General features: G+C 38.7%; 2 protein-coding genes and 1 long non-coding RNA gene across 4 annotated transcripts; 1 reads left to right on the top strand and 2 right to left on the bottom strand.

Annotated features, from left to right (window-relative positions):
* Positions 1 to 39: 39 nt before the first annotated feature.
* On the bottom strand, positions 40 to 13,929 carry enpep (glutamyl aminopeptidase). Its single transcript, XM_086160146.1, has 20 exons — positions 13,266 to 13,929; positions 12,612 to 12,753; positions 11,254 to 11,388; positions 11,004 to 11,124; positions 10,488 to 10,642; positions 8,523 to 8,636; positions 8,297 to 8,431; positions 8,105 to 8,170; positions 7,285 to 7,350; positions 7,027 to 7,187; positions 6,528 to 6,610; positions 6,088 to 6,221; positions 5,624 to 5,679; positions 5,387 to 5,537; positions 5,091 to 5,164; positions 4,873 to 4,977; positions 4,226 to 4,399; positions 3,486 to 3,626; positions 1,908 to 1,989; positions 40 to 1,692 (listed from the first exon to the last, which is right to left on the bottom strand). Exons 1-20 carry the CDS (start codon positions 13,907 to 13,909, stop codon positions 1,546 to 1,548), a joined length of 2,886 nt encoding a protein of 961 aa, XP_086016272.1. The 5' UTR covers positions 13,910 to 13,929; the 3' UTR covers positions 40 to 1,545.
* Positions 13,478 to 20,072, top strand: LOC147226290 (uncharacterized). Its single transcript, XR_015107171.1, has 3 exons — positions 13,478 to 13,594; positions 18,668 to 18,740; positions 19,943 to 20,072. It is a non-coding gene; the product is annotated as an uncharacterized LOC147226290 (long non-coding RNA).
* lrit3b (leucine-rich repeat, immunoglobulin-like and transmembrane domains 3b) lies at positions 19,884 to 26,885 on the bottom strand. Of its 2 annotated transcripts, XM_086160151.1 has the most exons (8): positions 26,747 to 26,882; positions 25,171 to 25,220; positions 25,032 to 25,092; positions 23,975 to 24,349; positions 23,817 to 23,902; positions 21,838 to 22,131; positions 21,696 to 21,755; positions 19,884 to 20,689 (listed from the first exon to the last, which is right to left on the bottom strand). In XM_086160151.1, exons 1-8 carry the CDS (start codon positions 26,818 to 26,820, stop codon positions 20,292 to 20,294), a joined length of 1,398 nt encoding a protein of 465 aa, XP_086016277.1. In that variant the 5' UTR covers positions 26,821 to 26,882; the 3' UTR covers positions 19,884 to 20,291. The 2 variants fall into 2 exon arrangements, with proteins under 2 accessions (XP_086016277.1, XP_086016276.1); XM_086160150.1 differs by having other exon boundaries at positions 25,027 to 25,220; positions 26,747 to 26,885.

Below are 26,885 nucleotides of genomic sequence, written 5' to 3'. Positions count from 1 at the left end.
CTCCAACCTCTGTTATCACCTAACTTACACTGCAACCCACCCATTTAGCTCTTCTGGGTGGTGAGCTCACATTCTCCTTTCAGGATTTGCCCGGCACTCACTCGAAGGGATGACATCCGTCCAGGGGGCAGGAAACTAAGTTTGTTGTTGCTTTCCATCATAAGGTGTCCTCCCATTTTAACCGTTGATCCAGATCAACTAATGTCATGCACTGATGATAGCGGACTAAGCGTAAGATCACGGATATAAGCGGCCGAAATGAGTTTTTTCCACCGGCAGTCCAAGCTCTCCTGCAGAGAAAGGGTGAGGAGCTCGGTCATCGGGGAGGGACTCAGAGTAGAGCTGCTGCTCCTCCAGATCGAAAGGTGGCATCAATATCTTCGCAGTGAAATCAGGATAACAATCATCACTTGATGTTAAAGGGCATTTTAATTTCAATTCTGGCAAATGCTCTTAACAATACAATCCAGATATTTCGTGTAACTCTCGAATTTTTTTTAACCAAAATGTATTAAATCTCTTATTATAAAAATCATTAAGAACCCATCAAAAGCAGAAGGCGCAAAGTGTTTCTTACTAATGAACAGAATATTATGTGTTCTCGAAAAGCATTTTATTATAAATTGTTTAAAGTATCTACATTATACAATAGTGTTTTACAAAAATCTCAGCTCTCCTTTGGACGGAGTCATTAATAAAAAAAGACACAAAACCCCATTTAAATTATTGTGCTGAATGTGTAACCATAACTATTTTATTGTTTGGTGCACTGAAAACAAACATAAGTGCTTTAGGATTTTTCTTTGGGATTTCTCTTGGGATTGTACTTGTAATAGGTACCAAGAAGCGCAACAGAGGGCAATAAATTACATGAAAATAAGAGACCTACACAACTTCAAAAAAAAAGAAATGGTAGCCAACATCCCTGAGCTGATTTTGTATATTTACATTGAAGTACAGCATGGTGGCAAAGTGCTTCTGCCTCAAAACAAGAAGGTAGCCTTTCTGTGCGGAGTTTGCGTGTTATCCCCATGTCTGCACGGGTTTATTCCGGGCTTTCCAGTTCATTTGACGGTCCAAAATTATAAATTAGTGTAATTGTCCAGACGTGTGAATTCGAGAGCACACGGACCTTTGTCTCTCTATGTGGCCCGATGATCAGCCGGTGACCAACCATTCACCCGATGGCAACTGGGATGAGCTCCGACCCCTTGCAACCTTGAGCGCAGGATAAGTGATTTACATCATGAATGAATGAATATATATAAATGTATATACATTTGTTTTTTTTCACACACGTCCATGAATTCAGTTAACTGTTATGTTAATTTTGATTGCTTGTTTGCTTATTGCCTCATTTTCTGATTTTTTTTTTAAATTAATTTTCAATTCCTTTTATTATGTTTTCTTAATTTTGACTGGCGACAGAAACAACGAGAAACATCTGTGTCCCCCGCCATCATGCTGGTCCCCGCAGTGCACTGATGCGGCTTCTGCTCTGCCAGTACACCTGCGTCCCTGCACTGTGTTTTCGTCACCCCTGTCTTAAAAGCCACTGCTCTCAAGCCACTCTCTGATTTCGATCTCATTCCTCTCGATCCAGTCGATGTTGTTGTTGACTGTTTCCAGTGCCTGCTTCCTGGGCATTTCCCCAGCTCCAGCCTCAGGGGTCAGACGGAAGAAGTGCTCCATCTGCGAGATCGAGAGATTTCAAGCATCAGCCCATGCAGTACCATGCAGCCTGGGTGCATGATCAACAAAGATGATTTTGAAATAATTTAAATGAATATTATGCAATATCAATATGAAACATAACCACTATAAAAAAATAAAGAGAAAGGAAAACTGAACAATGCAAAGAAACCAAAAAATACATATGAAACGCAAGACATAGGGTCGGTCCAAACCTTCCATTTCTGGAGCTCTGTATTGTAACTTGATGTGATTCTACTCAAAAGGCGGCCAAGGTTCCTGTCATTGATTGTGTATCTGCGAAAAGAGCAATCTTTCAGTCAACAGTCGCCAAAAAAAGCTGAGGTTATTGAGGTTATTGTTTTTCTCCATGATTCCTCTTCAATCAAACTCCATAATCTAATATTTCACTTGAAGGTTGTGTCAAAGTACAGAATGCTTCCTCTCCCACCCACCCCATTGCAGACTGCTTCCCCTCTTCAAAACAATCATAAATGCAAACTCACTTATCATGGAGATAAACAATAAAAATACATGAATAGATAAGGAGATAAATCACTCTTAGCTGAGGCCTTTGCAAAATGAGGGAATGGCTGTTTTTATCTTTATGTTCATCTGCTGCAAATAGGCATAGTTTGAAAGACATTTATCTCAACTTTAATCTTTATTGGTCAAAGTTGTGCAAAAAAACCATCATACTTCAACACAAACTGTAGTTGTATAGCGCATAGTTATCCATTTTGCTGTCTGTGAGGAAATGTAATGCTTTTAAAGCTTGTATGAAAATAACCTTCATCACCGTTGAATGTGTGAGATGATGCATTGCACTTTGGCTTTTGGTTTGTTGTTTTGCTGAATGCAAGCCTTCTGGTATGTGTATTCACATTTCAGTTGGAGAATGCAGTGTGTGTGTATGTGTGTTTGGGGGGGGCACACATACACACACACACATACATAAAATATACAATATGTGCCATTCATGTGCAGTATACAGGCTGACCAATCTATCTCATTTATATAAGCTTTGATTCCTGGCATACCTGTAGGAGTAAGACACATGTGAGACAAATGAGAGAGAAATGGGCCATGTGTTTTCCTGCTGGGGGATTTTCCGCACAGCAAACACTGAGTGGAGCCCTGTTGCGTTACTGTCAAAGGGCTACTTTATTTTTGTTACTTTAATTTACTTTTACAAAAGGGGACTAATTAAATAATATATTGCTTTACTAAGTGAGCTACAACTCGGGTGTGTTATTAACTTATAAATTAGTTTCTCTTGAGGTCTCCACTCCAGGGTGGGGGCGTGTCACTTACCACTGCAGAGTTGCATGAAAGGGAGTTACACAAGGTAGGATACACCACCTCACTCATGCAAACTACACCCTAGATTGTCATTGTGATCATAATAAACACTTGGAGCCCGAATCGTGCCACTTGTTAATTTGTTTCAGGGTAATCTAGAGGCAAATTGAGTTGGGGCGAGGGGCTAGGACCTCTTTTGGTTTGAGAGAGATAAATTCACGTCCCCACAGCATGGGTGCTTTGCATACGTAACACATGCATAATTTCCATAAATAGAGTAAAAAAGACACTTGAAATTTGATTTTAATTTTTTTTTGCTGTGCTAATTTAACGTGTCCGATTTAACCCTAAATGATTAATGACCTTATCATTTAAGGATCTTCAAAGTTTCCGTACCAGAGGGTTCTTCAAATTTACACTCACTTTACTGTCATTTTACTGGATAAAATGTAAAGTTTTCCTTGCTTTGGTGACCTAAACATGTGACTCACCTGTTGACCAGGTAGTTCCAGTTAAGTGTGGTCCATTCCCAGGCCATGTCTCGGCCCCGCGGGTTGATGGACACATACCTCACCACTGTGAAAAGATCCTGACTCCTCACCACTGTCTCGTCTTTGGTCGCTTCTAGTAACCTATTCAAGAGAGTAGTGTTTATCTTTGCTGCAAGTAGTCATGTTACATGAGTAAAATAAACTGTAATCTCCTGTTAGAGACAATTGATATACATGTATTCCCTTAAACCTTATCTCAACCCTACAAACATAAGATGTCCAAGTAACATTACATCTTCTTCTTCTCCTTTTGGCTTTTCCCTTCAGGGGTTGCCAGAGAAAATCAACCTCCATCCAACCAGATAACGTTGCATGTTGTTACTATATTTTACCAATGGGTGGAAATCAGAAATAACATTAAAGACATCTAATTTTTTCTAATTTGCATGACTTTCAACGAAGCCAGGTGCAGTCAGTTATCTCGTCAGATGGGATTTTTCTTGATCTAATCCTTTCCCGATTTAGAATTTTGGTTGACCAAATCACAAAATACAACCAACTGAACATCAGTCAGTATTATTGGTGACCAGCAAATTTTCTGTCACCGAATAAAATAACCCAGCGACAGTTTTCAGAACTCCCAGGTCAGCATGTTAAAGTGTTAAATATTGCAACAGTAGTGTTGAGAAGACACTATCAGCTGCAGATGGCTGTAAAACAGGGGAAAGTTGTTTACTGACCTGTTCAGAAGTGTCACGTTCTTGATAAACGCCAGTCCGTACAACAGCTTGTCTCTCTCTTGAGCCAAGGACGTGTTCTTGTACCTCTCAAACATTTTCGTCCATTTTTCTTCCGTGCCTGAGTTCTGCATGCCATACTGATAAACTAACAGCCTCAGTGTTGCTGGTACATCTCTGACAAAAATGAGAAACATTAAAAGATAAAAATTGGTAAAACAGACACAGATCAACACAAAATGCACACATGAAAAGTCCGCTCCTCAGCAGCACAACGATATAATAGCGTTTTGTTTTGTTTTTTATTTATCATCTATATCATACTCATGCTTTCTATCCCTCGATTCTTCTCTCTCTCTTGCTTTCTTTCTTTTTACTTAAACCGGCTGCTCACATTAAGGTTTCTTCCATTTATTCTCACCATTTTATTCTCATTGCCAAGTTCTTGCTCACTGGGGAACTAGGGTGTCTATAAATCATTTGAAAGAGTGTGGTCCAGGCCTGCTCTTCATGGAAAGTGTTATCATACAATTGGATTTGGTACCACATAAATAAAACCTGACTTGACTTGAGAATATTTTTTCAAACCACCAGCTGGTAAAAGGGAAAGGAATTTCAGTGAAACACAGTCCCTGTAGTAAGCTTGATACCTGATAGCACCATTAATCCACTGGTCAAATATACGAGAGGCCTCATTCAACGCAGTCTTTTCTCCCATCTGACAAGCAATGCTGAGGACAGTCTCACGCAGCATTCTGAAAAAAAACACCCAGTCTTAATTTAAAGCTTCACCAAACAAGTTGGGTTATCCTACAAAATCAACAAAAAAAAGGTAGTTCTAGAGAGGTAATTATTGGTCCTGCTATACCTCTCTGTCCAGGACCCCTTGTCATTCCATCCCAGTTTAGTAGAAATGTCTTTGACATGATTCTCGAACAGTTTCTATGGATAAATGCATAAACACAATATTCTTAGTCCTTTTCTGTCTTCTGCTTTTAACCCCTCCTCCCCCTGAAATTCTACAGATTCGACAAGATATACACACAAAGTATATGATATCAATCATGTGCCATACATGTGTGTACTGCGTATATACATGACCTATCATTTTTATATGATATAAGCCAGTATGTGGGTAGTCTCCAATATTGGCAGCTTACTCACCTGAAACTTTGGAAAGAGATCTTTCTTGCTTGAGAGCATATCCTGAACATATGAAATAGACGAGGCCACACGGTCCCAGACGATGTATTCAGTCTCATTCTTTAGATACAAAGTGAGGTTGAAGGCATTGCCATAATCAATGAGGTTTGCCCTGGACAGTGAGATGAAAACCAGAGTTTGAGTCAGTATGCTGTCTGCTATTATAAATATCCAGAGAAGTTACAAATGAAACCTTACCTTGCAAGAGCAAAGGCATCGTCAATGAAGCTTGTGCGATCGGTTGGATCAAACTCCTGTTTGAATAAAGATGGAACTGCATGAAAGGATTCAGTGGTAACACGTGACTTTTAACACGGTGAATTGCAAAAGTAGATAATACAGCCGCACTGTTAGTTTACAATAAACACCCGAAATAACCCAATTAAATAAAAAAATGGAATCCTGTCAAATATATGGTTTATTTTTTAAACAACCATTTTTTTGGTCAAATATCGCTTTTTATGGTATTTAAAATAAAAAATCCTCTACATTCCTTTAAAAGTACAGTGCATTCATCATTCATCAGAGCACCCTTATATTAGCAATCCACACCAGACACTGTACAAGCAGTGAGCAAATGCACAGTATGTGTGTGTGTGTGTGTGTGTGTGTGTGTGTGTGTGTGTGTGTGTGTGTTTGTCATTGTTTTGGAGCATCTTTACCAAGTGATGGGTTTGTAGCTGCTGGCCAATCGTGTTCCACATATCATTATGGTTGACCCTGTAGAATCCAATGTGATCTTTGTTGACCTTTAGTAACCCGTCCACTGATGGCTTGTAGTTACTGATAACATGATCTGCAAAACAATGAATCACTTTAGAGGCTATTCTTTTTAACAAAGATGCCCATGTTGAAAGAAAAGCAAGATGATTTCAGCACGTATCATACATTTTTGGATTAGGTATCTCATTTTCAATTTCCCAGTTAAATCTGATTATGACAAACTACGATGTTTTCAGGGGCTCTCAATGCCGGCTGATGATTGGCGGGGTAGCATTTTTATTTGTAGCCTATTTGACTATAGGTAGTTTGTGCCAAAAAAAAGTCAAGGTGTTTCAGGTATCATTGTTTTAATATGGAATGCTATATATCATAGTGCTACCTGGGGTGGTCTTGTTGAACATCGTCACCATAGTTTTATTGCTCTTCACGAAGTGATATTTGACTGGAATGGTCCACTTGTAGCTGTTTTAAAAAAACAAACGAAAAAATTCCTTTGAAACCTCATGTGAAACCTTGACAATTTCAAGGCAATTGTTCAGAAACATTTGAATTTTATTAGAGGAGAGTGGTTTGAAGACCTCCCTTATTAGTTCTTATATGATTTCTGAAGTCCATTGAATAATAAATGTTTGCTTGCCAACTTTTTTTTTAACTTTCATGAAATTGCTCTTAAAGTATTTCAGTATTATCTTTATATGAACATTTAGATGAATGGATGAGAAAAATTCTCTGATTCATCGATGATTTCAAATTTATTGCATTTTAATATATCCTATAGAAAATAAATATAGTTTTATACAGTAAAACTTTCTGAAATTCAGCCACAACAATGTTGAGCCTTTGACGGTGAAAAGTTCAAACTGTTTTGTAGGTCTGACCCGAGAGGAGAAGGCGGTTGGCTGGCATCTGCCTTGGGATCCAGGAGGAAACGCCTTTGAGTAAGTTTGGCATTTTGGTTCAAGATAGTCAAATCCACCACAGGATAACCCATCTGTTTGGTCCATGTATCCATCACCTCCATAACAGGTAAGCCGCTCACCTGTGCAAGAAGTGCAAATATACATATTATTGTGAGATGATATCATTCAGATGATAAAATAGCATGCAACTTTGAATATATGCAAGATCAAACATACCTCAGCAATAGAGGCCCAAAAATCGGATGTTTTGGCATTCTTGAAGAGGTAGTCTTTCAAGTATTTCTGTTGAAAAGAAAGGGATAGTTTATTTGATTAGTTCTCCTGACTGATGACTTCACCTACACAGATTGTATCTATTTTGATAACTTATTATAAAGTCATACACACAACTTAGCACCATGTCCTTAAAAGATAATGTAAAATTATGTGATTAAAAAAATGTTATGGGTTTATGTGTTATGTGTTATGTGTTTTCTGTTTGATTTTGGGGTTGCTGTGGTTTGGGGTACGAAGGATTATGTTTTTTTTTACCTGGAATTGAGCGGTAACAGTTGTCGTGCAGGCTTGTGTGGCGTGGCTGTGGCCAAAAATAGCTATTGCTTATTAAATGGATGTTTTACCGTCAACCGGGTGTTTTCCCTGACTAGAACGCTACAGTATGTGTGTTTCTGTGAAGTTTGTATTTTTTCAAATATATTTTTGGCGTTTATTCTTTGATAAAACTCCATAACATGGAATAATAAATGGCATTTTGTAATGGCTTATGTAATTAGAGAGTAACTAGTGTTCATTAAACGGAGCATAATACACATAATATACTACTACAGCATATAGGACTATAGATTCTAACTGTTGGTGGTAACTGTTGTTGCATTTTGACTTCTCTTCTTCTATAAGTCTTTATCGACATAGACAAGCTCTTCGAGTCCGATGAAAAAACTATTCCATCTTATTTAGAATTTCGAGATAAGGCACGAAGAACTGGCACAAAACAGTTAACATGCAGTTTAGAATATTTGACTGGAGGTTGACTTACTCTGCAGCCATCTCTGAATGTATCTCTACCCACCCAGTCCTCGAGCATCCTCAGGATGGATGCTCCCTGGACAAAAATACAAAAATATCAGAAAGTGCAATTTGCTGCTTCACATAAGACTGTCTTGTTGAGGCAAATCCATCGCAGGTCCTATTTTCTGTGACAGCAGCAAAAGGTCTCAATCAGCCGTACCTTACTGTAGGATATGGCGTCAAACACGGATGTAATCTCTGCTGGAGTCGACACATTCACGATAATCGGATGAGATGAGAGGAGGGCGTCATTCACCATGACAGGAAGTACATCACTGATGATCATGACGTCTCTCTGTACATCAATTAGACGAAACCAGAGTAAAATTGTTCTGAAATCCTAAAATTATAATATAATTTACTCTTGACCCCTAAGAAGGACTCACCATGTCCCAGTCGGGCTCAGTTTTTTCCACACCAATGTACTCAAAGAAACTGGCAAATCCCTCATTGAGCCAGAGATCGTCCCACCAGTCCATGGTAACAATGTTCCCAAACCACTGCAAAATCACACAATTTATGCCAAATACTGAAAAGATATACATGTAAATGTTAACATATGTTTTTGTGCATGTAACTAATCATTGATATGTCATACATGTTATCAATGTTATCAATTAGGCTCATTCCCCATTTGTAGGATATGCAAACGAATCAACAATGAGTAATCCATGCATATATCTGTTTTGAAGATAATGTAACGATGAAATGACAACCCGGCAAAATACAACAAAAAAGTTTGTTGTCTAGACCAAAACATGTATAAGATTGAAGGTTCACTGCTCAGGGCACATGAGAAAAAGGGTAGGCTCTTGTGAAACTGATACATCAGGGCACAACTTGTGGATATTTATATTTTCCAAATGATACACTAAGGCCTCATTCTGGTAACTTTGACCAGTTCATAAAACTTTATTGACATCCGTGTGGCTTTTTATCTTCTCAACATATACAAACAGCTGATATCCATGGCAGTTGTTCTGTAACAGCGCATCATAAAATGCTTCAGTTGTAAGGGGTTAATGATTCAGAACCCTGAACTTTTTATCTGAACGCATCGTCAAGAATGGCAAATCTTTCCGTCCCTTTGAAAATACAGACGCAAATGATAAGAGAATGATATCGTTGACAAAAGACTTATCAACACCCCGGAGAGTATTTGTTTCCTGACATCTGTGACTGAGATAAAACCAATGTGAGCTGTCTTCTTACGACTTTTTTTTTTCAGATAGGAATCACTATCGTATTTCTCCTACCCTTTTCAGTACCAATCAGCAAGCAGTCGTTTCTCTACCGTCGGAATAAAAGCATCCTTGAGAAAAATATGGGCTTGTGGAAAATACATAAAATGTGATAGCAGTAATCCATGAGTCATACTAACCGGTTGTTTAGATTCAAGATTCAAAACATTTGCTGTCACATGCACAGTATAGAAACGTGTTTCCCTGTACAGCGAAATTCCTACTTTGCTGTCCACAGTGCATTTAGCATTACAGATCTGTGTCCAAACTATCTTGGCATTTCAATGCCTCTGTTCTTCCTCAAAAATATATCTTACTCAGCAGGGTTGATGGGCACTTCAGTTGAAGCTCACTAACAGAGTTTAAACCTGACCTAAGCATGCCTCTGTCGGTCATGTCAGAAAATGCCAGCAAAAAAAAAAAAACAACCCTATCAGAACCCTAACACAGAATGTTTTGTTTTTTGTTTTTAGTTTGGCGAGGCCATGGCTTCCCCGTAAGAAAAGTTTAGAGATGCTTTCCAGCTTCAGTAGACACCAGGCCTAGAAAGGATCTCAAAGGGCACTCTTTAGCACATGAAAGTGTACTGAAGAAAATTCATAGTAATACTCAAAAATGTTGCGTGTATAGATTAAGGTCATATGATTGACAGTGCAGCCCACTGTCTGTAAAAATGGATCAGCATTATTCTGCCATGGAGAGCAAGCTCCTGCTGCAGAAGTTTTAACTGGACCAAGACCAGCTCTGGTTTGAAGAACCCTTCAACCCATTGCTTAGGTTGAGGCCAATTCTGATTTGTAAAGTGTTGGAAATCAACGTTATGTCACCTGTATCCACATTGCAAGCTTGAAAGCTGCATGGCAGTATCTAATTGAAAAATATCTTGTAACAACTTGAGTTACAATTGGCTTGGGCAACAAAATGGGTACATCATATGTTTGATGGGGGAGAAAATAATGCAGTGTGCAATGTGAACAGACAAGAATGTGATTATGAAAGTGAAGTGTGTCCAGGCAAATATTTATAAGCGCTTACATTGCACTGGTGACAAACTAACACAAAACAAAGTGACGCTCTGGTCAAAAAGTAAATGAGTGATCAGGTTCTTACCTGGTGAACAAGTTCATGAGCAATGACGCTAGCCACTCTCATCTGATTGTAGGAGGACGACTGATCTACATCAAATAACAAGTTTTCCTCCCTGTAGGTAACAAGGCCCCAGTTCTCCATCGCACCGGTGCCGAAGTCGGGGATGGCTATCTTATCTGGATGACAACAACATGAAGATCACATTCAAACAAGTGCCAATCATGTGTTTTTATTGCACCACTATTCTTCAAGCAATGATTGATTGTGAGATTATCTGCCTCTTCGATAGCCAGAATAGATGACATAGCCTTTTCCAGTCTTTGATCATCTAATGACTTGTAACTCTACCATCCTGAGGTAGAAGTGTTTATTGTTCCACTTCGCATGAATGATAAGTCTTTTTCAGACTTGTCATGTGTTCCCAATGATGATTTGGATCACAAGTATTGACACTTATGATTATTGTTCTACGGAAAACTGTTCAACTTCCAACTCAAATATTGACACATCAACATTAGTAGAAGAGATTAAACATACCAAGTTTTGATATGGAGTACGTCATGTTGAAGTATTCCTCAAAGTAATCAAATATGTCCTTGGTTTTGTTTGCTGCATACTCAGCAGTTGTTAACTGACTTGGCTGGGCATAGATTCTCAACTGCAAGGACAGAGAAAGGGAGAAAACATACCAGAGTGTGTCTTTTCATGAATCGAATCAGTTCCAAATGTTCCAAATCAAAGCTCTTAAATCATAACGTGATGTATTGTATGTAACTGCTCAACTCACGGGGATCCCACGGGACGATATTCTCTCCAGAAAGCCAAACTGGTGCACAGCAAAACAAACCAAGTAGGTGCTCATTGGAACCGACTTCTTGAAGGAGGTCATCAGTTTATTGCCAGGCATTGGTTTAGGCTCTCCCTGGCGAAAAGGAAAAAAAAAATAATGGCGAGTTATTTGGAATACTTCATGTAGAAACAGTTACAATGATGAAAAGACAGGAGGCAGATCTGGAGGTTGCAGAGATGAAGATGCTAAGGGTCTCTTTAGGAGTGACCAGGATGGATAGGATCAGGAATGAGTCTATCAGAGGAACAACACATGTAAGATGTTTTGGAGAAAAGGTCAGAGAAACAAAACTGAGATGGTTGGGCAGGAGGTCTTGAGGAAGATTTATGGACGTAGCGAGAGAGGATATGAAGGCAGTTGGTGTGAGAGAGGAGGATACAAAGAATAGGGTTAGATGGAGACGGTTGATTCACTGTGGCACCCCTGAAGGGAAAAGCCAAAAGGAGAAGAAGAAGATTTGGAACATTTCATGTAGCGCTGGGTGGATTCCTAGAAACAAAGGCAGGAGATTAATTTCCATCATTTTACTACTCAAAATGTTCACTCAGATCAGGCTCCCTTTGGTTTGTTTGAGAAATTATGTTTCAACATTCATTTTATTGAGTCCAGTACTCCTGCAGCTAAGTTTATTGCGTTTGGAGTTTTGAGCCACACATTTGGTCTTCCTTCGCAATGATAGAATGGAATTTCTCATGTGGAGTTCAAAACCCCAAAAACATTAGTATCAAGACAAAAGTCTCGTACCAGAAATAATTGCACGGTTACTCAAGACGTACCACTGTCATTAGTGGATTTATGTAGGGTTTCATAAGAGTTGAGATGATGAGATGAGATGTCCTTTATCGATCCCAGGATTGGGAACTTAGACAAAAAAGGTAATAGTCTTTTGTGTAAAATCAAACCAATGGTGGGTGGGAACGGCCCTTTGTTATTAGTCCCATGATCAATTCATTCGGTCACTACAGTAGCCAGATTATTCTTGAAAAGATAGCTGGTGTGTGCTGTCCATAACGTCTCCACAACTGTATCAACTTACATCTACAGGTGGACACTTAAAGGCACAATTTGTAAGGGGATGTATGTATCCTCATCATTCTGTCTGGTCTTATTAAACCACTTAATTAAACAAAGAAGGAACAGCAAACAACGTACACTGCACAATGAAACTATAGAATGATCTTTCCTTCCGTTCCATCTATGTATTTTTTATAGATAGTTACCTTTCACCTCTTTTTAACTAAACAGTGCATGTGAGTTTACGAGATTCTTAGGAATGAAGTGCAGCCTTCTCCTACCTCAGGTGGCATGTTGGACAGAGCACCATAGTTCTCATCATGAATAATGGAGATGTTGTAGGTAGCCTTCTTGTTTGGTTCGTCAAAGCAAGGAAAAGACTTGCGGGCGTCTGTTGGTTCATGATCGGTTGCAGCAATTTTTCTGGAGATCACGTAAAAGAGATTTTACAAGCAGAGCACAATCTTTCCATACAAGTGTTTTGATTGATTTCAATTATGGATGATGTTGTTTGTTTGTTTTTTGACTTATTTACAGCATTGTTTTAAGGAAGCCTGTGGACACCATACAACTACACATTTTTTACATTTAGACTAAATATGATGATGATTTACTCTATTTGTTGGTTATTTTATTTTACTTTACTATTATCTTATATATTTTTGCTACCTACTCTAGTTTATTTTAACTTTTGTATTGAACTTCACATGAAACATAAATCTGAGCTGCAATAGTGTCCATAGAGCAAAGTTACAATTCCAAACTATGGTAACAAGAATTATTTTTGACTGCAAGGGAACAAGACTGTACATTATGGATTTCAAACAAGAAATGTGTTTTATATGGTCTAATATTCCTTATGGGGCACACTGATATAATTTAAACATATACCAGCACAGGTTGTACATTATCTGTAACAGAATCAAAGCACTTACTTGGTTATATCTCCCTCGTTGTAAATGACACGATAGAATCCCACCACAGAGCCGTTCAGCCAACCTTGGAAGTCCAGACTGAGCACATATACCATTTCTGGGGCAGTGACAGGCAGCTCCTCTGTAGCTTCCACCACCACATACTGCTGTGCTTTGTATTCAAAACAGCCTTTCACCGATATCTCTGTTTCCCCTCCATGGCTGTCCACTCTCTTCAGCCTGGGTTTCCCACTGACAAATGTCTCCCTAATGTGAAGCCACAGATGACGAGTGGGCTTGCTGACCTCCAGATGGATGTCCACGGTGCCGGAGTAGGTGTCATCAACCAGGTCAGGTTCTAGAAGCAGATTATAGTGGGTCGGCTTGACGTAGTTGGGGAGTCGGAAATTCCTCCAGTCTCCACTGGAATCAGTTGAAGGCTTGCAAGGCCCCCTACTTGGTAGAGGGGGCTGTGTGGGGACTGCAGTAGAAATGGTTATTGAGGGGGTAGGTGTGGTATTGGTAGTAGTCTCAGACCTAGAGAGCCCGACACCAAGACCCACCGCCAAAGAGCATACCAGAACTGTGGCACAGATGATGGCTGCATGTTTACCACGGATGCAGTAACGCTTCTGCTGTTTCTCAAAGTCCATGCTTTCAACCATGGCTGCTCCCAAACACCACACTGTACTTAAAAACCTCCAGGTGAATTTCTGGTATGCTGACCAGGAGTCAGAACTGAGGGACTATTTATATTTACCCTGTGAGCTGATTCGACAGACTTAAGGGGAGTGGAGCTAAAGGGTGGAGAGAAGGATTGAACGCAAGTGACGAGCTGAAGCCTGTCAGATGCCTCCTCCTGTTAAACATCCACAATCTGCCTGTAAATCAACAGCTGCACCTGACCTGGGTGTTGTTTTGCAAAAAAATATGAAGTGTATGAGAACTGGACAAAGCCCCGCGGAGTAATAACCAGCCAAAAAAAAATAATCCAATCGTGTTATTTTTTTTCACAGTGAGCTGACTGCGGCGGAATGTAGCTTGCTGTTTGTGGATCCACACAAGAGGGAGGGCTCCAAAGATATTAATGAGCCGTTACAATATTTGGTCAGTATATTGGCTGCAGACTGGGACCTGTGAAAAAGAAAGGAAAACAAAGGCTACATTGTGCTGGACTTGTAGAGGTCGGATTATTCCACAAAATGCTATTTTATCGTGAGACGATGTCGAGTTAAGGGCAAGGCTTCCAATAAGTTTAGTATTTCAACACTGTTTCATTGTCAAATAACCTCATAATTAATGGCAGTGATTTTATTCTACCTGTGATTTTCCAAAGCTCTCCAAAGAAGTCTGCTGGAGATTTGAGGACGTTGACAGACTTTTATCGCCCCCCAAACTCCCCAGAAATGGTTTTATGATATTTTAAATCTGTCAGGCTTTAATTCTGATGTATAAGTCTTGGGAAATGTATATTCATAAGACTGAAAAGTAAAAACAATAAGTGTTCCATGTCATGAGCGAAATCATCATAGTGAATAATTCATTTAAATCTCCCAGATAGGCTGTTATTTTAATATCACAAAAACTTTACTTTCAACACTTCAAATGAATTAGCTTCCTTTTTTATGGGTGGTTTTTAAACCAGTTTCATATAAAGAAATAACAAAAATATCTCAGATGTAGTTTGTGAAAGCTCACTGAACCACCTGGTGTTGGTAACTGACAGTACATGTAGTAATCAAAACTATGTATTGTGTAGTTAATACTAAAGCAAGACATAATTACTTTTAATAATGGATAACTTTTACCCATTATGCAAACACACAGAAGTAACCTTTTCATCAGTGTATTAACAGTTTTTAAAGATAATAACAATTTTGCATTAATATGCTGCTTCTGCCTCACAGGGTCCCTGTTTCGATTTCGAGCGCCTTTCTGTGTGGTGTTTGCATCTTCTCCCCGTGTCAGTGTGTCTGACTGTCTCAGAGAATTAGAATATTGTGATAAAGTTCTTTATCTTCTGTAATGCAATTAAAAAAACAAAAATTACTTTTTCATGATATTCTAATTTTTTGAGATAGGATTTTTGAGTTTTCTCAAGATGTAAGCCATAATCAGCAATATTAAAATAATAAAAGGCTTGCAATATTTCGGTTGATTTGTAATGAATCCAGAATGTATGACATTTTTGTTTTTGTAATTGCATTACAGAAGATAAAGAACTTTATTACAATATTCTAATTTTCTGAGACAGTCCTGTATATGGTTTTGAGATGGCTAGTTGGTAGAGTGGTCACTTCTGACTTCCAACTACGGGTACTTCGGGTCTTCGGTGACTGAACAGCACTTTTTGTAAGTCGCTTTGGATAAAAACGTCTGCCAAATGACTGTTATGTAATGTAATGTAATTTTAATGTAACTATTTCAGGACGTTTCATTGTCAGTCTCAGTCACTTGCGAGTGTCCATCGAGCTGAGCAACACTCAGGATGAAGTAGATTAGAATTTCTAACAAAAATGTCGACTCCCAAGGCGTTACCAAAAATATAAATGTTGTTGCACACAATGGGGCTTTTTTGAAAACGCACTTGAAACACATTCACACACAGGGAGTGTCTTTCTTTGCGTTTTACACATTCCCAGAAATGTCAGTAAAGTCAAATCAGGTCAGATTTTATTTTTATAGCACCGGAACACAACATGTTATATTTTACATGTAGAGCGAGTCTGGACCACAGTTTTTAAAACGGTTTACAGACACCCGAGGTTCCCCCATGAGCGAGCACTTGGTGGGAACGGATTGGCAGAAATTGGGCAGAAACCTTGGATAGATCACACCTCAATGTGGGCGGCCTTCTATTTTGTCGAGTTGGGGTAAAAAGAGAGCAAGACAGAAAGAAAGAGAGTCCCGGAGAGAGAAATAGAAATCAAATTTATGATAGAGACGAAGTGGATATGGTTTGGAGGGACAAGCACAGATTATCGATCACTTGTGATACCAGCAGCGCTGACAGGTCACAGAAAATTAGACTATTGTGATAAAGTTCTTTATCTTCTGTAATGCAATTACAAAAACAAAAATGTCATACATTCTGGATTCATTACAAATCAACTGAAATATTGCAAGCCTTTTATTATTTTAATATCGCTGGTTATGGTTTACATCTTAAGAAAACTCAAAAATCCTATCTCAAAAAATTAGAATATCATGAAAAAGTAATTTTTTGTTTTTTAATTGCATTACAGATGATAAAGAACTTTATCACAATATTCTTATTTTCTGAGACAGCAGAAATTATACATTAATAGCTTTCGTTTTCATAAAACCAATTACAATGATGGATGCCTGGTTAGACCGCTGAGGAAGAGCAGGCCACAAATACCACCTGGGATTTTAGTTTGCTCAATTCTTATTTCAGTGATTGTTTATGTGGGTTCTTTTTGAGTGCTTGATTAAGAATATGTGTCAAATATTTGGTTGCATTTGTTCTTGATGGCTGACACATTCCAAGTTTTTGGAATTGAATCAATAGTTCATATGCAAATGAATTTGTTATCTATATATTACATTATATTACATTAACAGATGATTTTACTGGGTTTCCACAGTCTCTCACTAATGACAAGGATTTGCATATCTTCTGGGTTATAGCTCAGTGATAAGAATTTAACAAAATACTAAGCTGCACTTTAGCTTATTTGTTGAATTCTTAAGTGTTGTATTAGACCAAATACAAAATACCAGTCTTTTTGCCATTTAACACAGTAACAAAAGACGTTTATTCCACTCAGCTGCCTTCCCTGACCACTATCTCCATATAGACAAAAAGATATATCTATGCCAGCCTCTCCAATGCATATGCACTTATTTCATTTCAGGGAAAGGGGTTCAGATTTGTTTTACAGTTGAAAAATGCTTAGTGAGATCAGTTTCCAGCCAAAATAACCTCGGCCAGACCAAATGGACTTGTTTCACAGCCAATGAGACATTTGAACAACTGCATCGAATGTAAGAAAACCGCATCTGTAAAAGTATCAAAATTTATAAACATAACCCTTATTTAAGAAATCAAGGTTCATTGTCTTAAGACCAAAGATTACTAAGGAATGAATTCTAAGCATTTCAAAACTGTCATTTTGAAAGTTTTCCATCACGAGGAGAAAGGAACAATCTAAACAGGATTGCTAAATACTAAAGAAGTTCCTCCCTTCAAAAATTATTTGAATCTCAATTTCCTTTTTCCGTGGTCATTTATTTACTCTGTATATTAAATTGTATGTACATTAAGCCTGTTTATTGTGATTTCACATTGATATTGCATCAAACACTATTACCTTATTATTGTTTTGGCTTTTTTTCTGTCCACATTCTTTTCAAATGTATTTAAAATGAGATGGGAACTGAATCAGCTATAAAGAATAACTAGATGGGTTCAGGGAAAAAATAAATTGATGATGTCTCATTGTAAGTCAATGTAAGTCACTGAAAGATGAGGGACGATCAAGATTTTTTATTGTGAAATTGTTTAATGAAAAGCACATTGGATTCAGAGCGGAAAAAATTGTATTACTGTTTCAAAATGTTGGATCTTGTCCATCATTTTGAGACGGAACAAGCCAGTGATTTTCTGTCAAATACGCACTCTGGTTTGGAAATATATCTCTACAGAACTACAGCTGGAAACAACTGGCTGTTGCAGCTGGAAACAATGCTATTGAGGGCGCAGAGACTCAAACAACACGGCGAAACATTCAAGGATACAAAGCGTTTACTGTCCTGTGCAAAGAAAAGAAACGTGTTTCCTTGCACAATGACATTTTATAGTATAATAGTATAACATAAGTGCGGCAGTAAAAGGCAGCATGTGAAACATACATTAGAAATGTCGCTAGGACTGCATATCAGTTTATCATCTATTGTGTCAAGGTCAGAAATGATGGTGCAAATAAACACGTGCTAATTGAAAAGTGCAAATGGAGGTTTTGCCAATTGGAAGAGTTAACAGTCAAATACAGGCAGTCAATTGTTGTGCAATAAATCAGCAACAGTTGCGCAAATTAAAATGTGTGAACAGGCCGTGCTCGGTGTTGCCGCGATCCTTGAGAATGGAGATAGCTCTCCTGTGGCCTCGCTGGTGGTAGATGCGCTTCTTCAGAAGAATTCTTCACACTTCATCAACATTCTCAGAAAGCACAGCCACTTTTTTGCCTTCTTAACCAGTTCTGTGAGGTATATAAAGTTGCTCAACTCTCTACTTCACTCTTCTGTATGTTGACAGATTAATTCTCTTATGTGGCTGTCGCTTTTAACGGATCCCAGTCTGTCTGAGCAAAACAGTCCCGCAGGTTGCTCTCAGTCTCTGGGGTCCGGAGTTTGATTCGTTTCAGTGACTGGGTTTCTTTGTTTTCCATATCTGTCTTTAGGCGGGATACAGAAACAAGGGGAGGTGATCCAAATGTCCAGAATGGGGGCGGGATTCAGCGCTATATGGACCGGGTATGTTGCTGTACACATAATCCAATGTGTCCTCATCATGGGTAGGAATGCTAACATGTTAATGGTGTGTAGGGATTGTGAAGTTGTGGATGTGAAACCAAAATAAACATCTAAAAACTACTGCAGAGTTGACAGAAACTATGGGCATTGCATTTTTCATATCACTCTACCGTGCTTTATTCACTTAACAGCGGATGTAATTTTTAAAGACCGACATTATAGAGACAGGATTGTTGTCCCTTACCCTTACTGACTCGAGTTTGGTCATTGACATTGGGAGGTCCTCTTTTAATCTTACAAACTGTTTCCACAAAAGCAATTTTTTGATGTTTCTTGATTGACTGCCAGGACAGCAAAAAAAAAAAAAAATGTAAAAGATAATAACAACACATCCAAGAGACTTGTCTGAACTACCCTGATCAAATGTGTTTTTCATTCAGTTTGACAGAAGTGGTGTAAAGCTTTTCTGGACATGAATCAGTTGTGACATTGTTTTAAAATACAGACCACAACACACCAGACCACTTGTTTTGAATTCAGACTAATGTAATAAGATATAAGATATATATGTAATAATAAATAAGAAACAAGTAAATGTTTAATACCATTAATATTCTATAAAAGATTCTACACAAGAACAAGGGATAAACAGCTGTGTGAAATCCTGAGCACAAAAAGCAATGTGCAATCTTTGTAATTTCAGATCATGTAATTTTCTGTCTTCTTTTGATATTGTGGATAAAGTTGTGAAAGCATTGCTTACCAGCTTAGCAAAAATGAGAATTTACATGACCTCACATGGCTTTTTGCCCCTGTCAAAGGCCTTGGAAAAGCAATGAGGTAGTTTGAGTGTGTTTACTTCATCACACACACATGTGTCCACGTGTTCCAGTTTACGTACTTGTAACGCCCTGAGAACATCAACCAGCGGACAAGAGGAAACTAGTGTGCTTTTCATTTCATCTGTGCTCCCATTTGTGTCCCCTAGTGGTCGTGACTGAGATGTAAACCTTTCATTCACTGGATTTGAATTAGAAATAAAAAGCATTTTAGTCCAGATGGCATGAAAAGATGGATTCCACAATTACAAAAAGTTTTTTCGAGGCGATTTATTGCCAGATAAAAAATTTCCCACCAGACAATTGAAAAGACAACAACCCACAGCGCGGCATCACATTGTGTGTTTATTTGTTTATTTTCAGAAATTGAAGATGCTGGTGATGCTGGATCATATTTTTGTTTTTAGCTCTGAAGTGAAGGGGGAAAAAAATGAGCATCTTGCAGGGTTAGTTTGTATAACACCAAGTCAGGTAATGTCCTGTGCACTCATACATCCTACAGTCAGACATTTGACATTTCCACTGAAATTGAAGGTTGCTTCACAACTCATCAACATGTAGTGTCAAGCTGCAGAAAACCTGAAATATTAAAACTTGAACTGTCAATAAATTGTATCTCTCAGTCCATCCATGGTTTTTCAAGTTGGGCCGAAAACTTCAATATGTGACTAAGATTCAGACATGCGTGTCTGACCTCGGGGGAGCTGACTGCTCAAGGAGAAGGCGAGGAGGTCTCCATGGATGTCTGGGCCTTCTTCTTCAGATCAGTCAGCTTCAAGCCAAGTTGTCTTGACCTGAGATCCAGAGGTGTCTGCGTGCTGTTAATGGGGGTCGAAGCCGTAATGTATTTTAGCGGGGAGGTGGGAGAGGCAGGTGGAGTCCGAATTGGCTTTCTGTATTTTGGCGATGACTTCTCCGATGTTTTCTTGGGCTTCTTCTTTGGAAAGCGGGACAGTCTTGTGAGTCCCACTACCTTTAGTTTGATAGGAGCTTCGGATATCCCTGCCATGTTGCGTGCCTGACAGCGGTACTCACCAGCATCCTTGTAAGATAAGGCATTGAGGCTGATGACTGACCAACGCACCCCGACTCGAGGGGACCCCTGCAGGACTGGAGCAGACATTGCACTTTGCCACGATGGTGACTGATAATCTTGGCAATCTAACATTCATACCTTCACCATGCATAAATACCTATTTGACAATTTGGAGGGAACAGTATCAAAATCAATATTAGTGATCTGTTGAAGCTTAGCGATATCAGCAGGACAAAGAGGTTGTTTTTCCTGTCATAAAACCAGCCTTTCCTTTGCTGCGCAAATCAATAGACTTATATAAATCAATAGAAATGTCTTTTTTGGGAATATGGCTCATATATCAACAGATAATTCATAGGCTTATTCTTGAGTCATTTACAGATGGTGACGTACATCGGCATGCAGAGGTTTTTTGAATTTAATTCATTAATACAATGTGGCTTTAATGGGGACCTTTAGAGACAATAAAATCTTTATTTAATTTTTATCTTTTTCAAAATAATTTTATCTATTTTTCTTTTTGTCTTTTGTATTAATCTTTTTTTATTTTTCCAATACAAAGAAGATTTCTGTTTTGTAATGCCTTTTTATCATTAATATTCTATTATAGAGTTGGTTTTCATTTTCAGTTGTGTTGAAAATATAAGTATATAAGTATATAATTAACTTTTGAAATTAAAAATTTTCATTAGCTCACACAGCTGCATTGCAGAAATAAATATGTAACCACTGCAACATGCAACACAATTCTTTATTGATTTACATTTTGAAGACATCATTTTTTTTAACATATAATGTCTTATGAAGTTTGTGTGATGGCTTCCTTTTTTTGGCAAGCCTTTGCGTAATTTTATGTCAGTTTTGTGTCATTTTGTGTCATAAAACTTCTGGTATTTTAATGAGTGTGAAAAGGCATATATAATGAGCCTTGTCAGGCTGGAGGAAATAAGCATCCTTTCTCAAGCATTGATTTCATCATCATCTCTTAGAATTAATATGGCAAAAGAAAAAGACATTGAGTATTTGTCAAATACGAAGGCCAAACGTACAACAGTTGATATGTAAAGAAGTAGAACTTACAGCTCTTCAAATTCCGGGGCAGTTGTTCAGATTCCTCAAGGATGTTCTGCTGGCAGCAATCTGTGCAAAGTATGAAATCATATCAACTTCACTCCCACGATGCTCCGGAGTTCTTCTCCAAAAGGTAACGCAGAATCCTCACCACCGAGGGTCGAGGTTTTGACCCAGCTCAGATTGGGTGTAGGGTATCCCGTGGCATCACAGCGGAGGATGACGTTGCTGCCCAGCGGAGAGACAACTCTGGTTGCTGCTGGCTGGACTGAGGGTCTCATGCAGCGGGACAGCTCGGCCTGTGTCAGTGGAACCCTGGACTGACTTAATGACCTGCGGCACATCAGCAGCTGGTCCATCAGAATCACTGGACTCCCCAGGGACATGGAGAGGGACATCACCATAGAGATCTGGCAGTCACACAACCAGGGGTTGTCATGGAGACCTGGGTATGCAGGACAACTTAAGTAGTTTGATGTATGTCACAAAACAATTTGCTTGGTTTTAGTGATTTGTTATAAAGCTGTAAACAGACCTAAGTTTCTGTGATCTTGAAATGTCAGCTTAATCTATGGAGTATTTCTGGACAAATAAAAGAATAGGTTTTTCATTGAACCATTTGGTTTTTCAAAGTCCCCTGTACATAGAGTAGTTTAAATTTCATTAAACTTTTAACTTTATCTATTGTGAAAAGCTTTCCAAACATGTCCCCATCATTTAAACATAGTTTAACTATTATGACCTTTTTTTATTTAAGGACTTGGAAATTATTCATGCCGACTCGCCACTAATTTACTCATTCTATTTCCCTATGTGATAGAAAACAAATTAATCCATAGAGCGAAAAAACCTAATTGATACCTAAGTCACGAAGTAAATTCCGACTGTAGAAAACAGACAGTACAATATATGGTTTATAATAAACTACAATATAAAATATAGATATTAATTAATTGTTTTTTGATTAGTTTTGATGAATCTATCAAGTCCAGCTGAGTCGAGTGCGTGTGCGTGTGCGTGTGTGCACGCCAGCGAGCGATTGCGACGTTTGCAAATAGTCGTGCACATACTGTTTACATCAAGGACGCACGCGGAGCAGCGAGGGAGTGTGTGTCGGAAGCGCGCATGCTGTGGCGGGAGCGCGCACGCCGTGGCGGGAGCGCGCACGCCGTGGCGGGAGCGAGCATGACTGCCCGCTCATAGCCGCTCAAACATAAAGTAACCCTCTTGATTGGAGACTTTAGGGGGAATTTCCACTCCATTGATCGGTCATTTGAATTAATAACTTTTGATGGACAATCAGCGACAGTATTTATACGATATAATGTCAACTTAGCTATAAAATTGAGATATAGAAAGTACACAAATAGGCATTGTGGAGAAAAATACAGATTAAAAAAAAAATCATTGTTCAGATCGATTAAATAAGAACATTTAATCACTGTCAATGTAATTTCACACTGTTTTCTACAAAGTTGAAAAATGTTTAATTTGTTTTGTCATTTTGGATTAGTCGAGGGGATTTGGCTAAAAATAGTAGGACATAAGGCCCCACATGAAGCGCATGCACAGTCAGAAACACAACAATGAACAACTCTGGGGTTCGTTTTTCCATTCATTTGTGACAGTGCAAAAGCATTAGAGAAAACACACTCTTAGTCATATGATATGAATACTACATAATGTAACTAAGGAAATACTGGATATCACTGTATGGTTTATTTATAGTGGCAACCAACTCATGGTTTTGCTAGAATTAAATCTTTCTAACTTGCCAAAGTTCATACTGAATCCACTGTTATTGTTATACCAACAAGATTGTTATCTAGATCTAGTGTACCAAGATTTTGGCTGCTTTGTGCTGTGATTTCTAATTGATTTATAATTGAAAGGAAGGGCTGTGCTTGATTAATCTACACTGACACTGAGTATTCAGCTTTTGCTTGTAAAGTGTGTGGTGTCGTCAAATGTGCATGTCTACTTTTTATGTGAAAAACCATTTAAAATTATCTTCTGGTGATGAGCCTTTTGCATTATTTGGGGGGCGATCAGAACCCAGAACGTTTGCGTGCACATTTCGGGCCCTCTAAACCAGCGGTGATCTAAACCAGGTATCCTTCCAAAACATACCTAAGATTCTTCTTTGTGGTTGACCTCCCTGTTGACCTGGAAGAGGAAACCAAAGGTCTAGGAGCTCCGCAGACAGAACAGTGAGCCTGGAGAGAAGAGAAAGGGTGAAGACACCTTTCTTCTTCCTGGGAGGAAACACTGTGGCTCTTTGGACACACCTGTTGCTGGACAGGTCCAGGTAGGTGATGTTGGGGAGAAAGAGCGCAGCATGAGAAGGCAGGCTGGATAGACGGTTGTTGTGAAGCCCCAGCATCTGGAGGCGGGGCATGTCCCGAAGGCCCTCCCAGGGGAAGGCTGTCAGGAGATTTCCATCCAGGCGCAGCTCTCGCAGAGCCTTCAGGTTGACGAAGCTGCTTGGATGGACGGATGTGATGGAGTTGTAGGTCAGCCACAAGAAGAATAACTCCGACAGGTTGTAGAAGGCTGCCCGGGGCACCCTGGTGATCAGGGTCTTCTCCAAACGCAGTTTGACAGTGTCAGCTGGTACGTTTATTGGAACAGCTGAGATTCTGGGGTCACTGCAATGCACCAACCTATTAAACATAACATATTATTATTTTAACTTCAAGAACATTTTAAATGTACACTTAATTTTAGGTTTAACTATTAATGATCAGTTTCGTAAACATAAAACAATGCAGCCGATTGATGAAGACTTTTGTTTATCCTCTATCATACCCGTAAATTCTAGACAGAGGTTTTTCAATGGATATATCGAGCATTTAAATGACTGGATACAGCCATCATCACCACACATGCACGCACATACACACTAACTCACTCATACACACACACAGGCACACGCACACAAATAAATACTAAATAGATTTGATAATTAAGCAATGACGTCTGTGTACGAGCACAATAATTACATGATAACTTCTCAATAATGAAAATGCTGAGCAGTATTAAGAATTATTGAGTGCTTGTGTAATAATGTAGTGTTGCCTCTGTGGAACAGCTTTACAATTGAAGTAATAGCTACGGAGGACATGTTTGAAATAATAATTTCAAAGGTTTTACGGCACGAAATGATGAGTACTAGAATCACAGCATTTGATACTGTTTACTCATATGGCAATCCATGGGTTAAATAATAACAATACTGAATTTAAAAATAGAATTTAAAATAAGCCATCATCAGCAAAAAATTGTTACATTCCTGTTACAAAGAGTGTGTGTGTATTAAAGTGAATGAAATCAGCCTCACTCAACCTGGGTTCTGATATTCCGCTGTTCCCATCGGTGCAGGAACAAAGGGTTGGACAAGCGTGGACTGCAAAAAGAGGATACTGCAAGATGTGAAGTAAGAGCAGCAGATGCATCCTTCATTAGAAAAATCCTGTTGTTATACCAGTGCCTTGAATCTCCATATTCCCAGTCAGATGCTGTCCGCAACACAGACTGCAACGGAATCCAAGATTAGCTGGGATTACAAGCTGTGTACAAGCAGCATGTAATCCCACACGTCTCTATCAGAGTAACAAATCACAAAATCAGGGCAAATGCAACACTCTCAGAACAAATAGACCTCATGACACCAAAACTGTACCATCTGGAGTGTTTGACATGTGATACAGCAAATTATAGTCTGTTGTCTCCTTCTTTAGCATTGTATCTGGACTTTTATCTACTGCCACAGTGTTGCTGAACCCCATAATGTGCTCAAAATCTAACACGATAAACCATAACCCTGATGTATGATGCCAAAATGTAGAAGAGCATTTACTGCCAATAGCCGCAAATCTCAAGTATTTTCTGAAATGATACAGGAAATTAAGTGTATTATTTCAGACGGGAAGATTTATTTTCTGCAAAATGAAATTGCTGATAATAGGCAAGTCTTGATGTCTGTACTATATGGAAGTTTGCAGACTTTGTATATAATAATTGGTTAAGGAAAACAAGGTACAAAGTATTGTGGTACAATGTAACATATTTGCTTAGTCTGTCTAGTTAGGGTATCATCTCTTTTGGAACAAGTATCACAACATGTTTTACTTTTAGAAGCCAAGCAGTCAGCAGCAGCGCAGGCCACAGAAGCTGTTCTAGCACTCAACGGATTAGGATAGATGATGTAATGTTCAACATCAGTAAACATCACCACTCTCCACACATTGGTCATTTGATTCTGATCATTGTATGGAAAAATAACATTATTTTTCTGATTAGTACCTCAGCGTCACCCTCCCACTGAGCTGCACTTTGGTTGATACAAAGAAAGGCAGGAGCTAAAAATGTTCCTCCAAAGGAAGGAAGTTCAGTGCTTGCGATCATCTGTGAATGCTGTGTGATTTGCCTTGTGGCTTAGTAACCAGGAAGAAAACAAACAATAGCTAAGGTAGCTCATGCTCTGAAGGATGTGACTTTGTCAGAATGACAAGGGAATTTTCCTCAAATAACAAGCAAAATGGTAAGTATTACCAGGAAAGAAATGAAATTCCAACAGCATAAGAAATTTGATGTTATAACTTATTTTTAGTGTTATTTTGTTGTTTTTTAAAACTGTTAATGTTCTTGTTGATCAACCACTGTATCAGATCTGCTATTAAATTATGAAATACCAACACCCTAACTTCTTCAGCCTATGGCTTGGCTTTGTAAAATTGTTTTGAAACAAGCAGTAAGATGCCAAAAGTGGCAAGAGGTTAGTGATGAATCTAAACCTTAAAAGTACATAATGAGACTTTAAATGGATTTCAAGATGTAAAGAGGTTAAATGTCACTAAATTCATGCGTAGGTTATACGATTGCATGTCTTTTTGGTTGAAAGCCTAACATCTAAATTCTGTATGTTGAGGTTTATCTAATGTTTTGCAGATTATTCATTAAAACGTCACAATGATCCAGTTTGGCCACTGCAAAAGTAACCACTGAGGTACAATGCACACTGGGAAACACTGAGATATAGATATAAGAGAGCCTCCTACCATATTTCACGCTTGTAAAGTGAGGGAAAGACACTCCGACCAGATGCAGCTTCCGTAGAGCAGAAACTCGTCATAGTTATTGCTTTTAGGGGGCCCCATCAAGTACAGCATTTTAGTAAAAAAAATGGATGTGTTACTT

The sequence above is a fragment of the Fistularia commersonii genome, chromosome 15, assembly GCF_037954325.1.
Source record: "Fistularia commersonii isolate RoL2024-O1a breed Wild chromosome 15, RoL_Fcom_v1.0, whole genome shotgun sequence".
In the NCBI taxonomy this organism is placed as follows: Eukaryota; Metazoa; Chordata; class Actinopteri; order Syngnathiformes; family Fistulariidae; genus Fistularia; species Fistularia commersonii.
This window is presented reverse-complemented; position numbering and strand designations above follow the sequence as displayed.

Bases quoted from the DNA above. Each gene is read 5' to 3' on its own strand.
- enpep (XM_086160146.1), bottom strand. From the start codon at position 13,909: ATGGTTGAAAGCATGGACTTTGAGAAACAGCAGAAGCGTTACTGCATC. The intron at 8,637-10,487 runs GTAAGAACCTGA...GTGATTTTGCAG, and splicing joins CTCATGAACTTGTTCACCAG to TGGTTTGGGAACATTGTTAC. The intron at 7,188-7,284 runs GTATGTTTGATC...CTTCTTGCACAG, and splicing joins TTTGGGCCTCTATTGCTGAG to GTGAGCGGCTTACCTGTTAT.
- lrit3b (XM_086160150.1), bottom strand. The intron at 22,132-23,816 runs GTATGTTTTGGA...CTGCATACCCAG, and splicing joins ACCACAAAGAAGAATCTTAG to GTCTCCATGACAACCCCTGG. The intron at 20,690-21,695 runs GTAAGTTCTACT...TGTCTGCTCCAG, and splicing joins GCCCCGGAATTTGAAGAGCT to TCCTGCAGGGGTCCCCTCGA.